Raw genomic sequence first — 23,169 nt, forward strand, 5'->3', positions numbered from 1 at the left:
ATTTTAAATCGCATTATAGCATTTATTCACTCTTTGGGGCAAAAATAAGAGCTTTCAGTTGTAACTTAGATATAGTTAACAAAACAGAATTCGTATGCAGTAACTTTCAGATATATGTAACAAAACAGAATATGTATTTAGTAACTTTCAGATATATGTAACAACAGAATTTTTATGCAGTAACTTTTAACAATGCAAACGGGAGCGAGATCTCTTATTAAAATACAACAAATTACACTTGTGAAACAGATGTAATTACAGAAAAAAGTCCTGTTACCCTTTATAGTTTAGGTAGATAAAGGTCTCAGTCACATTTGAGTAAAATAATCCTATTTCTATAAACGTCATAGGATCTTTTTTTAAAGATATTTTATTTTCACTGACCCCTTGCAATTACACCACGGACCACTAGGGGTCCGCGAACCCCCGGTTGAGAAACACTGCTAATGATATTATAGCGCCGCAGGGGTTTTTTTCCCCCCAGGACATAGATGAACTGTTAAATGATATTCCGTTAAGAGATCCTACACAATCGGACTGCAAATAAGAAAACGAAACGCAAAACCTGATACATAAAACCACCACCAAGCAACGTGTAAAGATATATTTAAAACAAATTGATTATATGTCTTGCGGCAAACAATTGTTTTATTTACTTTTCAACATCCTTGTACGATGTCTGTAAGTTGTCCTGCAATACATCCTTGAGTAAAACCCCTTTGTGTAGCCTCTCTGAAACTGAATTGGACCAAGTCCTCCATACCGCCGGACTTCCAAAACAGTATCGCAAATGGCTGCGGGGCAAGCGTTTAAGGGGACTGGTCATTGTCAGTGGGTTTGCTCATACTTCCGTTTTGATGACAAAAATCATCTCTTGGTCACACCTTCCATTAAGCATTTTACAATGGGGGGGGGTACGATTAATACAATATAATGTCTGTACGCGTGTTGTGGATTTCTCCCTCAAACAACGCAACCTGCGTTTCGTGTATTTTGAAGGCAGAGACGCTTCCGACAAAGTGGGGCATTCCCTAGAACCAGCCAGCTTGACGTCGACGGCGGATTCGATCTCTTTTCCCATTGGTTGACGGCCTCACGCCGTACGTGCGTGGACGCTTCCGGAACTTCACTAGCAGAAACAGCAAAATAAAAGATGGTAAGTGTGAAATGGCAAATACGGTCCCCTTTCCCCTGTAGTCAGAGGTGACGTTTTGATGCGCTTTGTTGCATGACATTGCTAAGGCCTGTTGCTGTTTCAAGGAAAGCGCACGACATTGTCAAGACGACAAGAGAACCTCAAGTTTTTGGTTAGCGAACCAAAAGCGAGTAGCATCCCGTGCTGGATCAACGATCACATGACAGCTGAGGAGTCACTAAATTTCAGTGCAGCGAGCTTCGGGCACCTTTTAAGTCACCCTCCTCGTTTGCACGGTGTACTTTTGGGTTTTTTTCGTTTGAGTTCCTCATCCGTTTGTATTGTCTGCTTGATTAAAACACAGTGATTTGACCCCAATGTTATTTTCAAAGTGGTTAGCTAGCTAAAATGTGTTAGCTAGCTAACACAATTATTTCACTTGTCAAGACACGTTCTCAAAACGTGATTGATGATTAACTCGTAACCAGGAGACTGTATCATATCATATATTTATTAATTCAGTCAGTCTTTATCTTCCTCTCTCATTTTGCACTATTCCCACGAATATAGATTTTATTTAGATGCACAACAGGTTGGCACAAGATATGGCCTGTCCGACTTTGTTGCTTTGTTAACTAATTGACCACAACTGAGTTTAAACAAATATTTTAATTTGCTTAATACGTTTTGTACTGATTTACCACTCACTATTTACCACACCACAAACTAATTGCACTTTATTGTAATCACTAACTAGCAATCACTAACAATGTCTTGAACTACATTGTCAATTTAACTTCTGTTGTTTTGAGTTATTAATATCAGCCTTTTTAATCCATTCACTTTTTTATTTCTAATTTCATTTCTACCCCTCTTGTCCCAATTGTCTATTTCTGATTTTTTTTACCCAATCTTTGATCATGCCTCATCTCGTTCTCTCTATGCACATCCTCGCCTTCCCACCTATCTCACCTGCTCTCCTCCTCCCACCCTTCCCTGCCTGTCTCCAATCAACCAGGCTGGTCACCGGGTAAGTGCCCTTGCTCTGTGTTGGACCCCTCTTCTCAACTTGTTCTTCCCTCGGGTCTGCTGGGGTGCTCTTAGCAGGGGATTTGGGATGTTTGGGGCACAGCTTTGTTTGCAGGGAAAGGGTTGTTTTGTGGGGGGGGGGGGTTGTGGTTTTTCTTTGTTACGAATCATTACCACAGCTGGTAGTGAGGTATTGTTGTGCTTGGCAAGACTTTGATGCTGAAATCTTCACTCGGCCTAACCAGTCACTGCTTGCCTAACCAGTCAGTGTCCCGAATAGCAGCCAGGGATGTCAACTTAATTTTAAGTAAGTCACAGTGGCTGGTGCATCCCAAAATTCAGAAGCTGTTTCCACAGTTTCATCAGCCAAGCAGATTTTGAGCATAGAGCAGCAGGGCCTTCAAATAATGGTGTGGCACCTGCTAGTGTGTCTGTGTCTGGTACCAATCCTGATAAGAACAGTTCAGTTACTTAATGGTTTCACATTTGATATGGCTGTTTTTGTTTTTTGTTTTAAACTGACCCCTGTGAGTTGTGTGGTTGTAGAATAATCTCTCTTGTGCTCATAAACCTGCTATTGAGTGTCTCAAATTCAAAAATTGATGTGCTGGGGGCTAGGACCCCCCCCACACACACACACACACACATACATACACACACACCCAACCAGCCTATGACAAGGTTATTCAGATGTCATCACTTGCTTTGTCATGAAACTTAGTTTGAATTTAGACACTCAGTATCTTGATGTCCTTGTGCTTTTCTCTCACATCCCTTCCTTGTGCACAAGTTAAACTCTACCCACAAGCTATATGAATTTGATTTCAGTTTTTGTTAATGCTATTTAGCATTAGTCACGTCAATGTATCAACGTGGACTGAGTTGTTGTTAATGTGCAGTAACACCAAACTAGCTAATCTCTTCTTTCTCTCAAAGAAAAGACAACACGACACAAGTGAGATCCACCATTCACAGCAGTCCTGGAACTGGTGAAGACTGTGTCCATTGTCTTTTCATGCAGAAATTGCCTTTGGCAACCCTGCTGAGTGCTATCCTAGCCCTCCTGCCCCACCGCTTCACAATTTACCTGCTCAAACGCTTGGTCTTTACTCTAAGGGCTACTTAACCCAGGGATTATCAATAGCTTACTAACATATCTCTGTACCCATACAATGTCATCAGTTGGTCCTGGTGTTAGGTGACCTGCACATCCCCCACCGGTGCAACACTCTTCCAGCTAAGTTCAAGAAGCTGTTGGTCCCAGGGAAGATCCAGCACATTCTCTGCACAGGCAACCTCTGCACCAAGGAGAGCTATGACTACTTGAAGACCCTAGCTGGGGATGTCCACATTGTCAGAGGGGACTTTGACGAGGTGTGTGTGTGCGCTCGCTAAATAGAAAAGCTGTAGAAATATGCACCTCAAAAGTTCAAATAGGAGCTGCATTGAAAGGAAAAACAATTGTACATTTCCTTATAAACACGTGTATGCAGTTTATGCAACTTTTTCATGTCAAGTTAATTTATTATGTTAACTTATAACCTGTAAATGTAAATTTGTACATTTTTAACAAAGTCAAGCCCCCCCACCTTGAAGGCAGAAAGAAGTCAGTGGTTGCTGTCAACATGATGAAAATGTTAACATATCGAAAAATACATTGTCATGTATAAAAGAGTTGACACTGAAAGGACAAAGAGGGCTACTTGATCCATGTATTATGTAGACACTGACCAATCGTAAACCCTCATCACATGGTCTCTGTTATACTGCCCTGCAAAGCACAACAGTCAGGAATTCACATTTGGGGCCTCACAACTCCAAAAGTTGTAGAAGTATCTAAACTATACAAAGAGTGATTTTTAAAGGTAAGAATATGGAAACCAACCCATTTTTGATTTCTTACACTTGCAGCTTGTAGTCACTCACTGTTTGGAAACCCCCCCCCCGCAATAGTTTACAACTAGATGCCACATTGGAGTGGGTAAACTCCCTAATGTGACTTGAACACAACATCAGACAAACCTCACTGTGGTCACTTACCCCTCATCTCCCCTCGTTACCCCTGCAGAACCTCAACTACCCAGAGCAGAAGGTGGTAACAGTGGGTCAGTTTAAGATTGGTCTGATCCACGGCCACCAGGTGATCCCATGGGGTGACATGGCCAGCCTGGCACTGCTCCAGAGGCAGCTTGACGTTGACATCCTCATCTCCGGGCACACCCACAAGTTCGAGGCCTTTGAGAATGAAAACAAGTTCTACATCAACCCTGGCTCGGCCACTGGGGCCTACAACGCACTGGAGAGGTAGGGGAGTCACACAGATGGAATTGCCATTTGTCGTTTGCTTTTTTTTTATTGAATTACATTGAATTATATTGAATAAATTCCAAAGCACTCCTCGTTACTTTGGACAGTACTTAGTTTAGTTACTTTGGACTTTTGGACTCGTGGTGGTATTAATAAACAGACTATAATGACCAGTTGTATAGTAACCCATAACCTACTTTGACACATGGCAAAGGGATGACAGGAGCCCATGTGCAGTTCAACATGCTATTTACAACTGACTGACTATATAGATTACCCTGTGAATATTCCTCTTGCATTGTCTTTTTGCATTGAGGTAGCATGGGCTACATTATAGTTGCCCTAGGTACCAGTAAGTGATTGATTAGCTGATATAAACGAAGATTTGTTCCCCAGAGGGGATTTTTATCTCGTTTGTGCCCTCATCGACACTTCAACAATTGTTAGGTTAGTGTTCCAATGCAGTGCAGATCTTTCTATAGCTTTTCCCAAATTGAGGAAATCAGATCCAACCACTGTGATTAGCTCAGACTGGACGGACCACAAAAGACCTGGTATTTACATATCTGAAATCTAGTTTATGTCTATAAATGATTAAGCTGGAGCTAATATTTACCTGTTAAAAAACATCTCCAACCTAGAGATCTAAATCTGTTTTCTCTATCGTTCACAGTTTGCCATGAACATTGCTTCCTCTCATTGACACTATTTAAAAGCCACTCATTTCTTGCTCCCCATCCATTATTGCCCTGACAGTTGATTGTTAACAAATATGTGACTGAAATGCCATCTCTGAGTTTGTGTGGCCTTCCTGTTTGGATTTAGTTGGTATCCTTTTTGCAGAGTTTCTATACATGGATTGATGAATTGCTTTTCTATGTTGTGGTTATTGCTAACAAATGGGGCAGCATGGTTAGCGTGGTCGCCTCACAGCAAGAAGGTCCTGGGTTCGAGCCCTGGGGTAGTCCAACCTTGGGGGGGGGTCATCCCAGGTCGTCCTCTGTGTGTAGTCTGCATGTTCTCGCCGTGTCTGCGTGGGTTTCGTCCGGGTGCTCCGGTTTCCTCCCACAGTCCAAAGACATGTAGGTCAGGTGAATCAGCAGTGCTAAAAATTTTTCCCTAGGTGTGAATATGTGTGTGTGAATGTGTGTGTGTGTTGGCCCTGTAATGGCCTGGCGGCCTGTCCAAGGTGTCACCCTGCCTGCCGCCCAATGACCTGGGATAGGCTCCAGCATCCCCGCGACCCTGAGAGCAGGATAAAGTGGTTTGGATAATGGATGGATGGATGGATGGATGGATGGATGCTAACAAATGCATCTTAGGTAGTGGGATCATCAGTGCATCTTGGAAGCCTTTCCCACCTAGACTTTGTGTTTTTGCTTTGTTCTGTTACGGTCAGACTACCCGGTAAGCGCATTTATGGCAGGCATAAACAGGGCCAAAGAATTGAAAATCAGATTTGTTGTGCAAAATCAGATATCTTTGGAGTATAAGATAAACCTGTGCTGCTAAATAGAGCTTTCTCACTGAGGCCGTTCAACTCTGACCTCTTTCCTCACAGCAACATCATCCCCTCTTTTGTACTAATGGACATCCAGGCGTCGACGGTGGTGACATACGTCTACCAGCTCATCGGTGACGACGTCAAAGTGGAAAGAATCGAGTACAAGAAATCTTAAAAGCCGGTCAGAGTAGAGAGAAAGAGAGAGAGCTATGGGTGGGTGGGTGGGAGGGTGGGGTGTGTAGGGGGGGGTGAGGAAAAGTAGAATATCCTTGTTGGCAAAGAGCATCTTTTCATTCCTTTTCCACCGGTGGCTGCAGCCCGTCACCGCACTGCTAATGCTTTATCAAACTGTTTGCTAACTTAACTCTAAAAGAAGTATGTATAATATCACGTATACACCGTTAGCGTTAACTTGTGTCCGAGCTCTGATTTGGTAACTGCAGTAACGTCATGTGTTTGCTATCTAAAGAAATATTTTGTGCCATTTTTTTTTTTGGTTTCCTTCCTTCCTTTTTTTTACCCCTTACCCCCATGTCACATTTATTTCTACTGTAAGTAAAAACAACACCCAGGCCTCTAGCTTCTAACTGTGGCCCTTCTGTCAATAGTATCTGTCCCAAAATAAATTTCTAATTTCACTCCATCAACCCTGCTTCTCTGTCAGTAGTCTCAGTTGTTGTGTTTGTGTGACAGTGTTGATCGTGTCAGGTGTGTGGCGTGACTGCTCTCTCATACGGGTGATTTGAGGAACCCGCGCCAAATAGGATGAGCTGACCATTCGCCGTCAACGCCTTGCGTTGAATTGTCCTATGACGTATTTCCTGCCCGTGTTCATAACTACGGTGCGTCCGGGATTTGTAGTCAGGACAGGGAAGACGTTACATGTCGCCAGTGCAGTATTAGAAAATAATGAATGGCTGTTAAAATTAAATACTGTAGCGAATTCGGGGGACAACGCAACCACAGGAGCTGCACGCGCAACGTCTAACCGGAAGGGGGTTTCTCCGCCGACCTCTTACTTCCCGTCGTCCTGGCTGATCGCGCGATGACGCTCCAAGTCACACGGAGGAACTTTAGAAAGAGGGCGTTCTTAAATCTGAGCACGTGTCCTCGTGCCCTCCCCGTGCAGAGTGAGCTCATACATCCGGTCGGGGAACCATCCGGCATCTTCGTCCTCCCGACGGCGCTGGCCGAGATCCTGGTGGCAAACGAACACAATCTACACCAAACCCAAAACGACCATTGGTGGATTGCACTTCTGAACAGCGATGAACTGGCTGAGCATAGCTCATTTCAAAACCGTTGTTGTATATCGGTGTTATACAGAAAATAAAACCTAACGTCCGGGTAGCGTAACGGTCTATTCCCTTGCCTGCCAACAAGGGGATCTCCGGTTCGAATCCTCGTGTCAACTCCGGCTTGGTCGGGCGTCTCTACAGATACAATTGGTGGGAAGCCGGATGTGTCCTGGTCGCTGCACTAGCGCCTCCTCTGGTCTGTCGGGGCGCCTGTTCAGGGAGGGGGAACTGGGGGGAATAGCGTGATCCTCCCACGCGCTACATCCCCCCCGGCGAAACTCCTCACTGTCAGGTGAAAAGATGCGGCTGGCGACTCCACATGTATCGGAGGAGGCATGTGGTAGTCTGCAGCCCTCCCCGGATCAGCAGAGGAGGAGGAGCGACCGGGACGGCTTGGAGAGTGGGGTAACGACAACCAGGTGGAAATTTGTGATATTGGGCTATACATATAAAAATAAATTGGAAGAGACTGACGGAAAAATACTTAAACACACACACACACACACATACATATATATATATATATATATATATATGTATATAAAGGCTTGTCTGTTTGAACATTTTTAAGCATTGGTTGAAAAGACAACTAATTTTGCCAGCCGAAAATGACACTGTAGTATGAGGTGAATTTGAGGAACCACTGCAAAATACAGTCCCAACAAATCGATGGGTCTGTCCAAAATGTCTCCCGTCTCCCTGCCTACCGCCCAACAACTGCTGGGATAGGCTCCAGCATCCCCGCGACCCCGAGAGCAGGATAAGCAGCTTGGATAATGGATGGATGAATCTATTATTTACTCACTTTTTGAGCTTTTTTTCCCCCCAGCATTGTCACCTTTGGGGTGCGTTTCTTCATCTTTGCATACTTTAATGCAGCTGTAGCAGACGGGCTGCAATATTATAATGGAGGAGTTGGATGCGCCTTCCCCAAAAGCAACTCTTACAGTGGTGCTAAACCCCAAAAACATATACTTCAAAAACCACATCCAAGGATGCAGGGTAGCACTTGTGATGTTCAGAAACGGTGTTATCATCTGTGAGAGTGAAAAGTAGGTCATTACGGCACTCAGCAATTTGAAAAAGGACAGGGGCAGTGTCTCATTTTCACCAGTTTATTTTGGCCAACAAAACATACTAACGTTTCAGCCTGCTGCTACAGGCCTTCATCAGAGCATGAGTGTAACTAATGGCATGTGATCCATTTAGGGCTCCATAGTGGTCACATGACAGGCCAGCAAGATCACATGCAAAGGTTAAATGACAGATCAGCAAAGGTCACAAGACAGACCAATAAAACGGTTCAAACTTAGTTCATACTAATACTTTTTGAGGCAAGATCAACATCCAATTCAGCAATTTATTAATCACAGAATAAAGATTAGGTACCTGGGAAATAGACAATATAGACAAAATTGGAAGAAATACAAACAAATAAAAAACAAAAAAACCACACAGTAAGCTACTGCTATTAATTTACAGAGCATGCAGTAGCCATCAGCAACCCTAGAGGGCCAAGTAACCAATCCAAAACCACATAGGAAATAATGGCCAGCAACCAAGCAACAATTCAAGGGCCAAATCACAACCATTACTCCCATGCTGCTGAGTCTATATACAATAAATCTGAGTGATACAGATAATAATTGATAGCCTTTTAAAAAATTTTTTTAGAAGAAACAATTCAAACTGAAATCATTATTTAAGCCAGCTTGAGCCATTGTATTTAGCCTGTAAGTCCAAAACACCTCTCTTTGAGAGAGTAGCTTTGCAATATTACCACCTCTAACTGGAGTGGACACCTGTTCAAGTCCAACAAAGCGTAAAGAGGCCAGAGAGCCATTTACATGCTGCATGAAATGTTGTTTCAATTTGTTAAATCCTCAGTTGAGTTAAAGGGACGCCTGATGTTGCACAGAGTCAAAAACACTTTATGCTAGGTTGTAAAGGATACCACTGGAGCAGGATTAACTTAAGATAAGAATTTGTTTCCCAAAATGTATTGAGAATAAAACCAATTCGTCATGGTCTATTCTATTCTATGCACTGCTAAGCATTGTGTCCCATCTGATTTATCTGGTCAGGATTTTCGGGAGCAGTAGTTTTCCACAGTATCCTGCACTATAATTTGTCCATCCATGTTGTTTTGTCCTGTTAGAGGAATTTTTGAATGACATCCTTCCGTCCTGTTACCTTCCTGTACGATTAAACTTTTGGGATCACTGGATCATCTCTTTCAACACTGTGGCCTAGAATCAGAGGCAAGGTATAACGTGTGAAATATGAACAAATTCTTTCACCCTCATCATGCAAAGTCAACAGATCTGCTGTGAGGGTGAGATGTGTTTGGATGCAGTATCTCATGGATTACAGAGGCAAGTTTGCAAATATTAAACACCGCTCTTCTGCAATCCACTCTGTGCGTAACTGTAGTCCACTGACTTCCGGTTTCTACTGCAGCAGTCATACCAGTTTCCTGTTTGTAGGTGTGGGCTATTGACAATGGCATATTGTTCGCGATGCCTGTAAGATTTACCATGGATAAATGTCAACGACATGCACAGAATTGTCGACAAACTTTGACCTGCACCTGCCAGCAAACGGGTGGAAAGTTTCAAATTGTAAAGTTACGTCCACAATTCCGTCCGCTCGTCCTCATAATTGTGGACGTAACTTGATATGTACAACTTGAAACTTTTCACCCGTTCGCTGGTAGGTGCAGGAGAATGGTAGAATGACGTGTCACGTTTATTTGCTTCATTCTATTCTCAGCTACTTGCTGTTATCTAAATATTGCAAATTATATATATTTTAATTTTATTGCAGCTATTTAGAAATGTTGGTATTCTTAAATATGTTGATACTCAAATGCATATGTAGCGGGTGGGAAAATAGCCTCTATTGAAAGTTAAATAAAAACTGACACCCCCTTATTTTTTTTTGTAAATTTAAAACATGTAAATCGCCAGCTCCTTTATAAATAGTCTTCTTTCTATACGTCAATTCATTTAAATGTTATCTTCTGGTGACAGCAGGTGTCACTGTAATACCGGGTACAGTAGGGAAACACCCAACTCAAGCCGTGTTGGTTACATCAGGGGCAGAATAAATATGGCGCTTGAGTTGATAACATGCTAAACCCGTGTCTGTTCCTTACTGCTCCACAGCCATTACAGGACTGTGCAGCAACTTTAGCCACTGGCTCAGGCACCCCTAGACCTGAGGCTGGTAACATTTGGGGGCTCGTCCCAGATACGACCAGCTGTTTGAGGGTGCCAGAACTGCAACTGTGACCTGTTTTCAGAGCTTCAGGGAAGACTGCCCTCCAAAGTGTCATCCAGAGAGCTACGGCTTCAGAGATCCCAGTCACAATGTCTCGTCCTCAGCTGCTGGTCTGGAAACTGCACAAGAATCTACCAGAGTTTTGTCTGTGAATGTTCTCATTCATCCAGGTCATGGTTATCCAAAGGAGTTGAATCAAGTGCAACTGGACTTGGTATATATTGTTGAGTTGCAGTCAACTACAGACTGTGGTGCGTGAAATCGGTAATGTGGGAAAAGAAGCAACTGTAGATCCATCCAAATTGACGGAACCCGAACTGTATGATGTGATTGTCGACTTCATAAGGAGTGAGAAGCTCAAGAACATGGAAGATGGAGGCATGTCTTGCCTGGCGTTTCTTCTTGATATGATCGAGGAACTGTTGACTCCTACTGATCCCCCTGCGTTGGAAGGCGAAGATGCTGATGACCAGGATGACTTATTCTCACCCGCATCCATCAAGACACAGATCAACAGCGGAGAGGTTGACGAGGCACAGTCAACTCCAGAAGCAGTCATCCTAGCTAAGTCTATTGTTCTAGTTAGAGACTCTGTGAAGGGTGTGAGAGTCAGCACATCTTCATGTGCTTCTGATCAGGTAGTGAGATGAGCCTAGTGATATCAGCCTAGTGATATCGGCTGCATCCAAGATCTGAAACTCAAAATCAGTCTTAAGGATGATGTACCTGTACAAAAGCACTACAATGCCAACCCCAAGCCTTTATACAGGGAGGTAAAAGAATACGTACAGAATCTGCTGAATCAAGGATGGATAAAGAAGTCAAAATCGCATATTCGTTTCCCGTGGTCTGCGTGCGGAAAAAGGACAGCAGCCTACGGTTGTGTGTCGACTTCAGAGAGGTTAATCAGAAAACCATTCCCGACTGACACCCCTTGCCACGTATCCAACACCTGCTGGATAACCTTGGAGGCTACACTTGGTTCTCCATACTTGACCAAGGGAGTGCTTACCACCAGGGCTTCGTGGATGAGAGTTCACAACACATCACTGCATTCAACACGCCATGGGGGTTGTATGAGTGGGTGCGACTCCCTTTCAGACTCACAAATGCACCTGCGGTTTTTCAGAGATGCATGGAGGGAGTTCTGGAAGGCCTGAGGGATGAGCGTTGTTCCCCCTATTTAGATGATGTGCTGTGCTATTCCACATCTTTTGATAGTCACATACAAACACTACGGCAGGTGTTTGGCCGAATGAGAGAACACGGTATCAAACTGCGACCAAAGAAATGTGAACTTTTTAAACGGCAGGTTAGATACATAGGTCGTGTAGTATCAGATGAGGGAGTCCAAATTGACCCCAAGGACTTGGAGGCAGTAATACAGCTGAAAGAGAGAGAGCCCAAGACAGTGGGGGAAGTTAGAGCCTTAATAGGCTTCAGCTACTACCGATCTTTTATCCAGGACTTTGCTAGAATAGCCAGACCCCTTTTTGAGCTTGCACAGGGCCAGAAGGAATCCAATCAAACTGTTCAGTCCAAGGTCACCAGAGGCAGAGTCCAAACTACAAACAGTGGTCAGCTGCCATCCAATACACCTGTCCCGTGGACTCCTGAGCACAGTGCTATTGTCTCCAGGTTTGTGGACATGCAAACCACTTCCCCTATACTAGGCTATCCCGACTGCGATTTGCCGTTTATTCTTCACACAGATGCCTCCAGTGAAGGTCTGGGGTCTGTACTTTACCAACAGCAGGGAGGTAAACTACGTGTCATAGGCTATGGCTCCAGAGCACTCACTCCAGCCTAAAAAAACTATCACTTGCACTCAGGCAAGCTGGAGTTTCTCGCTCTGAAGTGGGCGATTTGTGAAAAATTCAGAGACTATCTGTACTACGCCCCTACTTTCACTGTATATACAGATAACAATCCTCTGACATATATATTGAGTACAGCCAAGCTGAATGCAGTAGGCCACCGCTGGGTCGGCGAGTTGGCAGACTTCAATTTCAACATCAAATATAGGCCAGGGAAGATGAATGCAGACGCTGACACACTGTCACGTTATCCCATCAAGCTCTGTGAGTGCATAGGCGAGTACACCGAAACGATGCGCACGGATGTAGTGGCAGCTATCTGGCAAGGAGACAAAGTGGAGAAAAATTAGGATGTGCCATGGGCCGCCGCATTGGTCCTCACCTCAACAGCTGAGGACTCATCACCTAGTACTGTACCTGTATTTACCCCAGAGGACATCCAAACTGCACAAAGAAATGACTCTTCAATCAGTGAAGTCATAACCCTGAAAAAGAGAGGATGGATCCCAAATGACAAGGAAAAAAAACAAATGTCATGTGAGACTAGGAGACGTGTCTGTGAATGTTCTCATTCAGCCAGGTCATGGTTATCCAAAGGAGTTTTTTTTTTGTAAATCTAAAACAGCTCCTTTATAAATAGTCTACTTTCTATACGTCAATTCATTTAAATGTTGTTATCTTCTGGTGACAGCAGGTGTCACTGTAATACCGGGTACAATAGGGAAACATCCAACTCAAGCCGTGTTGGTTATGTCAGGGGCAGAATAAATATGGCGCTTGAGTTGATAACACGCTAAACCCGTGTCTGTTCCTTTCTGCTCCACAGCCATTTCAGGACTGTGCAGCAACTTTAGCTACTGGCTCAGGCACCCCTAGACCTGAGGCCGGTAACACATAGTGTCTAGTACCGAGTTTTTCCCACTTTAAAACTTCGGGAATGGGGGCGTCCGGGTAGCGTAGCGGTCTATTCCGTTGCCTACCAACACGGGGATCGCCGGTTCGAATCCCCGTGTCACCTCTGGCTTGGTCGAGCATCCCTACAGACAACTGGCAGTGCCTGCGGGTGGGAAGCCGGATGTGGGTGTGTCCTGGCCGCTGCACTAGCACCTCCTCTGGTCGGTTGGGGCGCCTGTTCGGAGGGGAGGGGGAACTGAGGGGAATAGAGTGATCCTCCCACGTGCTACGTCCCCCTGGCGAAACTCCCACTATCAGGTGGAAAGAAGCGGCTGGCGACTCCATATTTATCGGAGGAGGCATGTGGTAGTCTGCACTCCTCCCCGGATCAGCAGAGGGGGTGCAGCAGCGACCGGGACGGCTCGGAAGAGTGGGGTAATTGGCCGGATACAACTTGGGAGAAAAAAGTGGGAGGAAAAAAACCCCATTGGGAATGCAGCCCAACGCAGGTGGTAAGACGAACACCTGAAGGGAAAATTGAAAAGATGTTTGAAGAGAGGGCTTTCCTGATGTGTTCATGTCCCCACGTCTTTAAACTGAGTATCCTCCAAAAGAGAAATTCCGATTACGTGTATAACCCACTCTTGGGATGCGCAATGCCTTAGATTCGGGAGGAGCTAAGGGCAGAGTGTAATAACCACACACACACACAAATTAATCTGAACTGCACCTTTTGTGTGCTGGAAAATACAATTTACAATTCAATGAAAATAATAAACTGGGCCCCTGAAATAAAGAAATAGTCTGAAGTGTGATTTTCTACACTTCAATGAGTCAATGACTATTCACTGTTAATTGCCAGAGTGCACCCTGGGGTTTTGTTCAAAGCATACCAGTCTGGGTGACTGGCACAACTTGCCACACTGGATGGTAAGTAGAGTTGTCCTGCAGCGGTTCAGATCCGCTTCTTACTGCTACTCTGGTGGCTCGCCATCTATCAGCTCTCAAATGACTTTTCAGGATTCCGATCATAACAACAAAAAAAAACCTGACCTGTACATATAACACAGGTTCAGTTTCTTAAATGTATCTTATTTATGCTGTACAACATTCAACAATCAACATTCAAAATAATGCTGAGTGTATTACATTGGTGAAATAATAGATTCTAAAATATATTCTAAATTAATCCCAAATACTGGAATTATTTAGCTCTACAGCATGTATTTAATATACATGAACAATTTACAAACATTTCAGATCAGGGTGTACATGCTAACAACACAATGCTACATTAACAGCCTTGTTGCTAGCGTACGGCGATTAGCCCGATTGCTAGGCTAGCTTACCAAGACACGTGGGATGCGATAACCTCGTTAAAACGGCACTCTTCACAGCCCGTGGCTCGTGCTGTAAAACCGATTCAGTCAATTAGCCACTTGACAAGTCTTATGTTAAATCTCTCAGTGTTTCTTTTTATTCTCTTACCAAGCTCACACACGCTGCGACCCAATAACGGCTTGATAGGCTGCTCGCAGCGTCCACGCTCTCGCCTCATATGTGTCACTGCCCCTCCCTTCTCTATTCACGCAGACACGCCCTCTATCCTAGACTCGATCAATCGAGGCAGAGAAGAATGGAGCCGATAGAGGTAACCGATTTTAACGAAGTAATAAATCGTAAGTATAATATGAAATAAAATAAAACATGAACTTAAAACAAAGTCATGTTTATAACTTATACAGTTTTTAAATACGTTTCTTTTCCTTTAACCCATTATTTCTGGCTGGGTTACACGTGCAAACACACATGGCTGTCAATACAACTCAAACTTGAAAACCGGACCACATCCCTAGACGAAATTAACTATATTCTATTGTATTGCAATGGGGCGGCACGGTGGCGCTGTGGTTAGCGCAGTCGCCTCACAGCAAGAAGGTCCTGGGTTCGAGCCCCGGGGTAGTCCAACTTTGGGGGTCGTCCCGGGTCGTCCCGGGTCGTCCTCTGTGTAGAGTTTGCATGTTCTCCCTGTGTCTGCGTGGGTTTTCTCCAGGTGCTCTCGTTTCCTGGCGGCCTGTCCAGGGTGTCTCCCCGCCTGCCGCCCAATAGCTGCTGGGATAGGCTCCAGCATCCTGAGATAATGGATGTGTACTGCACCACAAGGCCACATCACTAACTGCTCGGCTAAAGGGTCAGACCCGTTAGCTAGGGGCTAACGTGTCTTATTAGTAGTTTACAGATGTATTGCTACGATACTATTTACCTTCAGAAATGGGGGGCTGCACTCGGAGATCTGAGGATGCGTCTTCGTGTTGGAGCCATGGAGGCTGTTCTGCCTCCAGAAGTCTCCGGCTTCTCCAACCTCCATCCAAGTTCACACTGCCAACTAGCAACGCCACTGGACAAACATAAAGCTCATAAGACTCTGAAAGATTTATGTGTAATTTTCAATTTCATCCAGGTTCGTTTTGTAATGCAGCTGAGGAGTCACGTCAAGTGTTGCTCTTAAAAGTCTGTGCGAAATAAAAAGCACTTCATCACCACCATTTAAAGTGCCCGATAAATGAAATGAGGCTGCAGTTAAAAAAGAAAGGTGAGCTTTACTGAAAACTTCATTCATCCGATGAGGAACTGGGTTGAGGTAAGTGCAATGTAAGGTTGGTAATATGTGACATTTACAATTCCTGTTAAGTATTTTGTGCAGATGATGTTTTGTGGTCACGCCAAGGCAGTGACGTGCGATGAGGTCAGTGGCTGGGTAGGCAGCGGGCACTCACACATCCAAATTACACCCTTTTGTGCTCTCTAATGTACAAATCTGATCTGTCTTCATTCTTCCAACTGCCACAGAACTCTAGAGAGAATATTGTGCCCCCCTGGCTGAACTACATTCCAAATGAAAACCTAAACAGAAATATTGTCAAAGTATATATGAAGTACTTTTATCTTGTTTAAAATGGTTTTTGATAGCTGTGAAATGACAAAGTAACAGCACTGCCGTTCCTTAGAGCTCCCAAACCATTGTGGATTTCATTGCGGTCACTACAAACAGCAGTTATGAGATACTATTTGTAAATATTGTTGAAACATTACCTGAAAAGAAGAACACAAAAACAACACAAAGAAACATTTGTGGTAAAAAAAATATGTAAAATATACAAATACGTATATTTGAATTATGTACCATTTCATTAATTCATTTCCAGTATTATCCATCCTTCCATCCATTATCTAAACTGCTTATCCTGCTCTCCGGGTCGCGGGGACACGGGAGCCTATCCCAGCAGTCACTGGGCGGTACAATAAAATGACTGCTTGCAGAACTGAGAGTGAATTCATGCAGATAAACTGGGTGCTGAGGTGACAGAACGTCGAGATCATATGTATTGAGGTCACCTATAGATCAGTTAAAAACACTACTTTTTGGGCAATACATGTGAAAATAGCAGTTAGTCACTTAGGGCATGCTTTCACCCAAAACCATTTAGAAGCAAACTTATAAGATATAAAGTGACATCAGCATATTAGGTGACAAATGGTGAGAAGGTAAACGCTTGCTTTGTCTCCAGATAGCCCAACCTGAGCTGTCCCTCTAATATACTCGTTCCTAATCCTGTCCTCCTTCGTCACTCCCAATGAAAATCTTAGCATCTTCAACTCTGCTACCTCCTGTCTTTTCGTCAGTGCCACCGTCTCCAAACCATATAACATAGCTGGTCTCACTACCATCTTGTAAACCTTCCCTTTAACTCTTGCTGGTACCTTTCTGTCACAAATCCCTCCTGACACTCTTCTCCACCCACTCCACCCTGCCTGCACCCTTTTCTTCACCTCTCTTCTGCACTCCCCATTACTTTGGACAGTTGACCCCAAGTATTTAAACTCATACGCCTTCGTCACCTCTACCCCTTGCATCCTCACCATTCCAGTCCTCCCTCTCATTCACACGTGTATTCCGTTTTGCTCCTACTGACGTTGATTCCTCTTCTCTCCAGTGCATACCTCCACCTCTCCAGGCTCTCCTCAACCTGCACCCTACCCTTGCTCACAATGTCATCTGCAAACATCATCGTCCACGGAGACTAGCAATATAACAACTTGTAATATATAACAATATAACAACTTTTTAAAAAGTGAATCAACATAATCACAAAAATTGTATCGTGAAAGTGAACAGTAAATAGTACTTATGAGTAGGTGATGCACTGTCCCCGCGGTTGTTCTGCATAGGCCTGAACCCCCTCAGTCAGATCATCACAAAAAGTGGAAAGGATACAGGTTCAGAAGTGGAGTTACCATCAGCCACCATGGATGACGTCAAGTTGTAGTCCAGGAATGAGCGAGACATTGACTCACCGACCCACCTCACCAGGATCTAGAACAACAACACCGGGAAGTCATTTGGACTGGACAACACACTCATCAGCTGCAAATATGGTTAATCAGTGTGATCACTTTGGCAGCTGATGAGTGCGTGACGCACGAAACAAGCTTGTACTGAAATGCATTCAAGTTTTTTTTCCTACATCATCTTAATATTCCACTCCTCATTTGTTGAGCACTTTTATCAACACCATTTATGGTTTCCGGGAAAATAAATAAATAAATAAAAAATCATATGTGTGTGTGTGTGTGTGTGTCGGGGGGGGGGGGTTCACAGCCTAGAGTGCTCCTATCATCACTGGGACCACTTCTGCCTTCACTTTCCACACTTTCCAGTTCCTCTTTCAGAACATAGTACACTTTCTGTTGTGGTCTCACCTTCTCCGTCTCGGACTGCCTCCCCGGCACGCTCTGAGATCTCGCGCTCTCCGTCTCGGACCGCCTCCCCGGCACGCTCTGAGAGTTCACCCTCTCCGTCTCGGACCGCCTCCCCGGCGCGCTCTGAGATGCCGGAGACGTCCGAGCGCTGCACCGCATCAGGTGTTCATCATCACAATCCGTCGCCCGGTGTCTCCAATCGCAATCAAGCACGCCAGCAGCAATCCGGCCACTCTTCGCTCCCCATAAGAAGCCTCCCAGAACGGCTCTCCGTGCTTCGATGCGCTGAATCCTGCGACCCTCCTCCGCGACTCCCGGTGAATTCCCAGCTCAAGCTCCAGCTCCAGCCTCGTCTTCACCGGACTTCACGTTACCCTTCCACGATCCTCTCCTCGGATTTTCCTTAACACCTGCTCTGGACCCAGATCGGACCCCGACTCACCCGTTTGGATCATGGACTGGACTTGCTAGCCAGGTGCACGCACATTATTCAACACCTCCTTGTCATTTACATACCGCACCACACATAGGCTACATAGTTATATACACAAACCGCTGGACACCACACATAGTTTATTCACACATCCCACTAACGGGACGCTTTTTGCACCATACATTCCCCCCACTTTATTCCAGTTATTATTTAGTGGCAGTATTTATTATCTCCCTTCCTTGTTGTTATTCCCCTCCCCCAATAAAACCGCCTTTGGATTTTGAACTGTCATCCTGTGTCTGTCTGCTTTGGGTTTGGCCACACGGGTCTGGTTCTGGTGGGCGAGCATAACACTTTCTCCAGCTTCTCGTCATATTCATTCCTCTTGATGTTGCTGTTGACTGGGATTGCTACATCTACCAGCTAGCGCTTGGGCGTCTGTCTGGATATCTACTAATACTGCTGCTCCCGTAGGGGGTCGCCACAGCAGATATGCATATGGATCCCGTCTCGTTCCTACTGACTTTCATTCCTCTTCTCTCCAGTGCATACCTCCACCTCTCCAGGCTCTTCTCAACCTACTCCCTACTCTTGCTACAGATCACAATGTCATCCGCGAACATCACAGCCCACGGAGACTCCTGCCTGATCTCGTCCATCACCATTGCAAACAAGAATGGGCTCCGAACCGATCCTTGATGTAATCCCACCTCCACCTTGAATCAATCCGCCATCCTTACCACACACTTCACGACTGTCACAGGATTGTCTCATACATATCCTGCACCACTCCTACATACTTCTCTGACTTCCTCATACAACACCACACATCCTTTCTCGGCACCCTGTCGTATGCTTTCTCTAACGACACAATGTGGCTCCTTCTGACCTTCTCTATATTATTCCCTCAACATTTTCGAAGCAAACATGACATCTGTGGTGCTCTTTTGTGGCATGAAACCATACTGCTGCTCGCTAATCATCACCTCTCCTCTTTATAGCTTCCACTACTCTTTCCCATATCTTCATGCTGTGGCTGATGATCTTTATACCTCTGTAGTCACTACAGCTCTGCACATCACTCATTCTTGAAAATCGGTACCAGTATGCTTCTTCTCTACTCCTCGGGCATCCTCTCACTTTCCAAGATTATGTTAAACAATCTAGTTAAAAACTCCACTGCCAGATTTCCGGTTATGGCGCAGTGCAAAGTGGGCTCAACTTTTCGGTTCTGCTGCGGGCATGCAACTGATCCTGCAATACTAACCAGAAGTACAGCACCTTCGATCGGGAGCTCTTCGCCCTTCCCTCTTCGACATTTCCGTTCCCTGCTGGACGGCATTTGTGGACCAAAAACCACTGACGTTTGCCATGACCAAGGTGGCTGAGCTGTGGTCCGGCCGCCAGCAGCGACAGCTCTCCTACATTTTGGGGTTCGCCACGGATGTACAGCACATTGCTGGCAAAACCAACCTCGTCGCCGACTGCCTCTCCCGACCCATCGCGTAGGCAGTCCACTTGGGACTTGACTACGCCTGCGTGGCAGCTGACCAGGCCGCCGACCCCGACGTGCAGGCTTTCAGGACGGCTGTCACAGGACGTGGCTTTCGATGACGCTGGTATACCTCACTCCTGTACGACGTCTCCATGGGTCAGCCCCGGCCCATCATTCCCACTGGATGGAGGCGGCGTGTTTTTGACGCTGTCCATGGCCTCTCCCACCTGGGCAAAAAGCCATCTCAAAGACTGGTGGTGGCCAAGTTCATCTGGCATAGGCTCAAAAAAAGACGTGAGACTGGGCTGACATCTGGGTGGAGTGCCAGCGCTCTAAAGTGCACCGCCACACCAAAGCCCCCTGGCCCAGTTCCCGTTGCCCAAAAGGAGGTTCAACCATGTACACGTGGACCTGGTGGGCCCCCTGCACCCCCCCTACAGTTTTACTTACCACCTCACAATGGTGGACAGGACCACACAATGGCTGGAAGCTGTCCCACTGTCATCAACAACGTGCACAGAGGTAGCCCGGGCATTCATCGGGACCTGGGTCACCCGGTTCGGCATCCCAGCTGCGGGTCCCAGGGGATTTCGTCCCCAACACCACGGCTCCCTGGCCTGCAGCCTCCCTACAATGGCCCGTTCTGTGTCCTGGAGACCAGGAACAAGCACTTTGTCGTGGATACCAGCGGCAAGCTGGAGCGCATTTCCATGGATGGTCTCAAACCGGCTCACCTGGACTTGGACCAGCCTGTTGGACTGGTCCAGCCTAATGGCGGGGGTGCCCTCCTACCTGGCCCCCATCCTCCAACAAGGCCCCCAAGGCTCCTCCGCCCCAACCCTACACCCACACCGCCGCAGGGTCCCTAAGGCCCCTCCAGCGGGAGCCCTGACCCCTGCTCCCATTCGGCAGAATCGTTCCAGACCCCGCCACGTTAACTCTTCCTGTTATGGCGAATTCTGGGGGGACGTGTGTAGTGAACTTATGGACTTAATTCACCATAGCTTGTTGTTGTATTAAGTTGACGTGCTCACTTTAAGGGCTCAGAGTGTAGCCATGGTAACGGAGCGCCATGTTGTTGAATGAGGTTGTGAAATAAAAAAATAAATAAACAACACACAAGTTCATGTAGTCAAAAAGAGAAGTTGTTGGTCTGCGATGGTGTAGCGGTCTAAGCATCGGCTTTGTGTCGATGCAGTTGCCCGCTGGGGACCGGGGTTCGCGCCTCGGTCTCGTCAGATCCGACTATGGCCGGACTCGATGAAGCAGCAATAATTGGCAACGCTGTCTTCGGGAGGGGGGCGGAGTCGGTTTGTGTTCGTCACATGAATGCGTCTCTGTGTTTCGGAAAAAGCAGTGGTTCGGCCTGGAGTCGCCTTGTCACAGAAGTGGCGGAGAGATGCAGTACGAGGGTGGGTGTTTGAACTAAAATAGGGATCGATTGGCCACCAAATTGGGAGAAAAAGGGAAAAATCAGAAATAAATTTAGGGGGGAAAAAAGACTCGCTAGCCCTTGGCTAACGGGTCGGACCCTTTAGTTGACTGAGTAACGTAGTCGCCCGTGATGCGGGAGACCCGGGTTCGCGTCCCGGCTGCGGCAGTTCCGGGCTGCCCCCCGAATTCGCTACATTGGTGTCAGAAGTGGGATGGTGAGAGCGTGAAGTCATCGGAAGCGCGGGGACGCGCTTGCCGAAGGAGGGGGCTAGTGTAACTACCACGAATAAGTAGGCTCGCTAGCCCTTGGCTAACGGGTCGGACCCTTAGTGTAACGTGCACGGATTAGCCAAGGGCTAGCGAGTCTATTTATCCGTGCACGTTACACTACCCCCTCCTTCGGGAAGCGCGTCCCCGCGCTTCAGCATATCAGCTCCCTCGAGCCTCTGGGCGCATGCGCTTCCGTTGGCCTCACGGTCTCACCGTACCACTTCTGACACCAATGTAGTGAATTCGGGGGTGGGGCAGTCCGGGAACCGCCGCAGCCGGGAGACCCGGGTTCGAATATGTTACGCCCCTGAAAAAGGGGTGAAATGATCACTGAAGTGACAAGACGGGTGCTTCCTCGATGAGTATTTTATTGGAATCAATTCTTCAAAAATAAGTAACAATTTACAAAATAGCATAGCTACGGGTAAGTAGAGAACACCGTATTTGACCAAAAAACAGTTGAAGCCCAGTGACTCTCATAAAATTCACCAAAACTCACTAAAGTGCATGAAGCACGTTACACGAATAACAGTGCAAAATATATTACAACATGTGAATCCTTAGTATTAGCACAAAATGGCGTCTGCAGTCGGCAAAACAACAGGTTTCTTTGTTACAGTGTGGGGGCGCATTCTCTCCCACACGCAGGCACTTAACTAAGGTCGACACCATTGGGCTCCAGTTGGCTCAGAATATCACAATAACAATCTCTGAACACTTTTAACATGTTAGCAAGTTACTAAAGTCACATTAACTGCTTATAATCCACAACAAACCTGAAAAGGGGGGTGAAATGATCACAAACGATCACTGAAAGGATTCCCCTTGGTAGTGGGTGGAGACAGAAGCAATCGATCTCCGACTACCAGATCAATACCACCCTGTAGATCACAGTTAAACACCATTATCGCTAAAATTGCAAAACAGAACAACGCAAGCAATGAACATGAACCTACTATATTGCTAATTTGCAACAGACCGTGAGTGCACCATTCATCCCTCCAACCTGTCACGCTGAGTGGGAATATCTGCAAAATAACAAGATGGCAGGGCCAGGTGTTGTCTGCTCCCTATACCACCCATCACAGAGGGGTTATAATACTAATTCATAAACCTGTCCCACTACAGATCCAAAATATAGTTAAGGACCCTGCTGGTAGATGTATCAAGGTCCAGGGTACTTTATCATTTGAAAATATGAATCTGATAAATTTGTATGGCCTAAATGAAGATGATCCTTACATTTTAAATAATCAATTTCTGACTGTTTCAAATCTCCCTGGGCAATACATAATAGCTGGCGACTTTAACTGCACTTTAGACCCAACGAGAGACAAATCATCCGGCTTAGATAATACTCACACCACACCGAGGAAGACAATACGCCCTTTTATGAAAGAATTGAATTTGTTGGATATTTGGAGACATTGTAAACCAAATGCAGTAGAATGTTCCTGTTAATGCAGCACTTATAAAAGCTGCCTTTCTTTCTTCTTATCGTTTGGCCTGT

At 45.7% G+C, this 23,169-nt stretch overlaps 1 protein-coding gene across 1 annotated transcript; it reads left to right on the top strand.

Annotated features, from left to right (window-relative positions):
* The first annotated feature begins 1,092 nt into the window (after positions 1 to 1,092).
* Positions 1,093 to 6,618, top strand: vps29 (VPS29 retromer complex component). Its single transcript, XM_056296106.1, has 4 exons — positions 1,093 to 1,156; positions 3,347 to 3,538; positions 4,233 to 4,468; positions 6,033 to 6,618. The coding sequence occupies exons 1-4, from the start codon at positions 1,154 to 1,156 to the stop codon at positions 6,148 to 6,150; spliced, it is 549 nt and encodes a 182-aa protein (XP_056152081.1). The 5' UTR covers positions 1,093 to 1,153; the 3' UTR covers positions 6,151 to 6,618.
* The last annotated feature ends 16,551 nt before the right edge of the window (positions 6,619 to 23,169 follow it).

The sequence above is a fragment of the Lampris incognitus genome, chromosome 16, assembly GCF_029633865.1.
Source record: "Lampris incognitus isolate fLamInc1 chromosome 16, fLamInc1.hap2, whole genome shotgun sequence".
NCBI classification, from domain to species: Eukaryota; Metazoa; Chordata; class Actinopteri; order Lampriformes; family Lampridae; genus Lampris; species Lampris incognitus.

Coding starts and splice junctions, on each gene's coding strand:
- vps29 (XM_056296106.1), top strand. Junction 3,539..4,232: donor TCAGAGGGGACTTTGACGAG/GTGTGTGTGTGC, acceptor TTACCCCTGCAG/AACCTCAACTACCCAGAGCA. Junction 4,469..6,032: donor GCCTACAACGCACTGGAGAG/GTAGGGGAGTCA, acceptor CTTTCCTCACAG/CAACATCATCCCCTCTTTTG.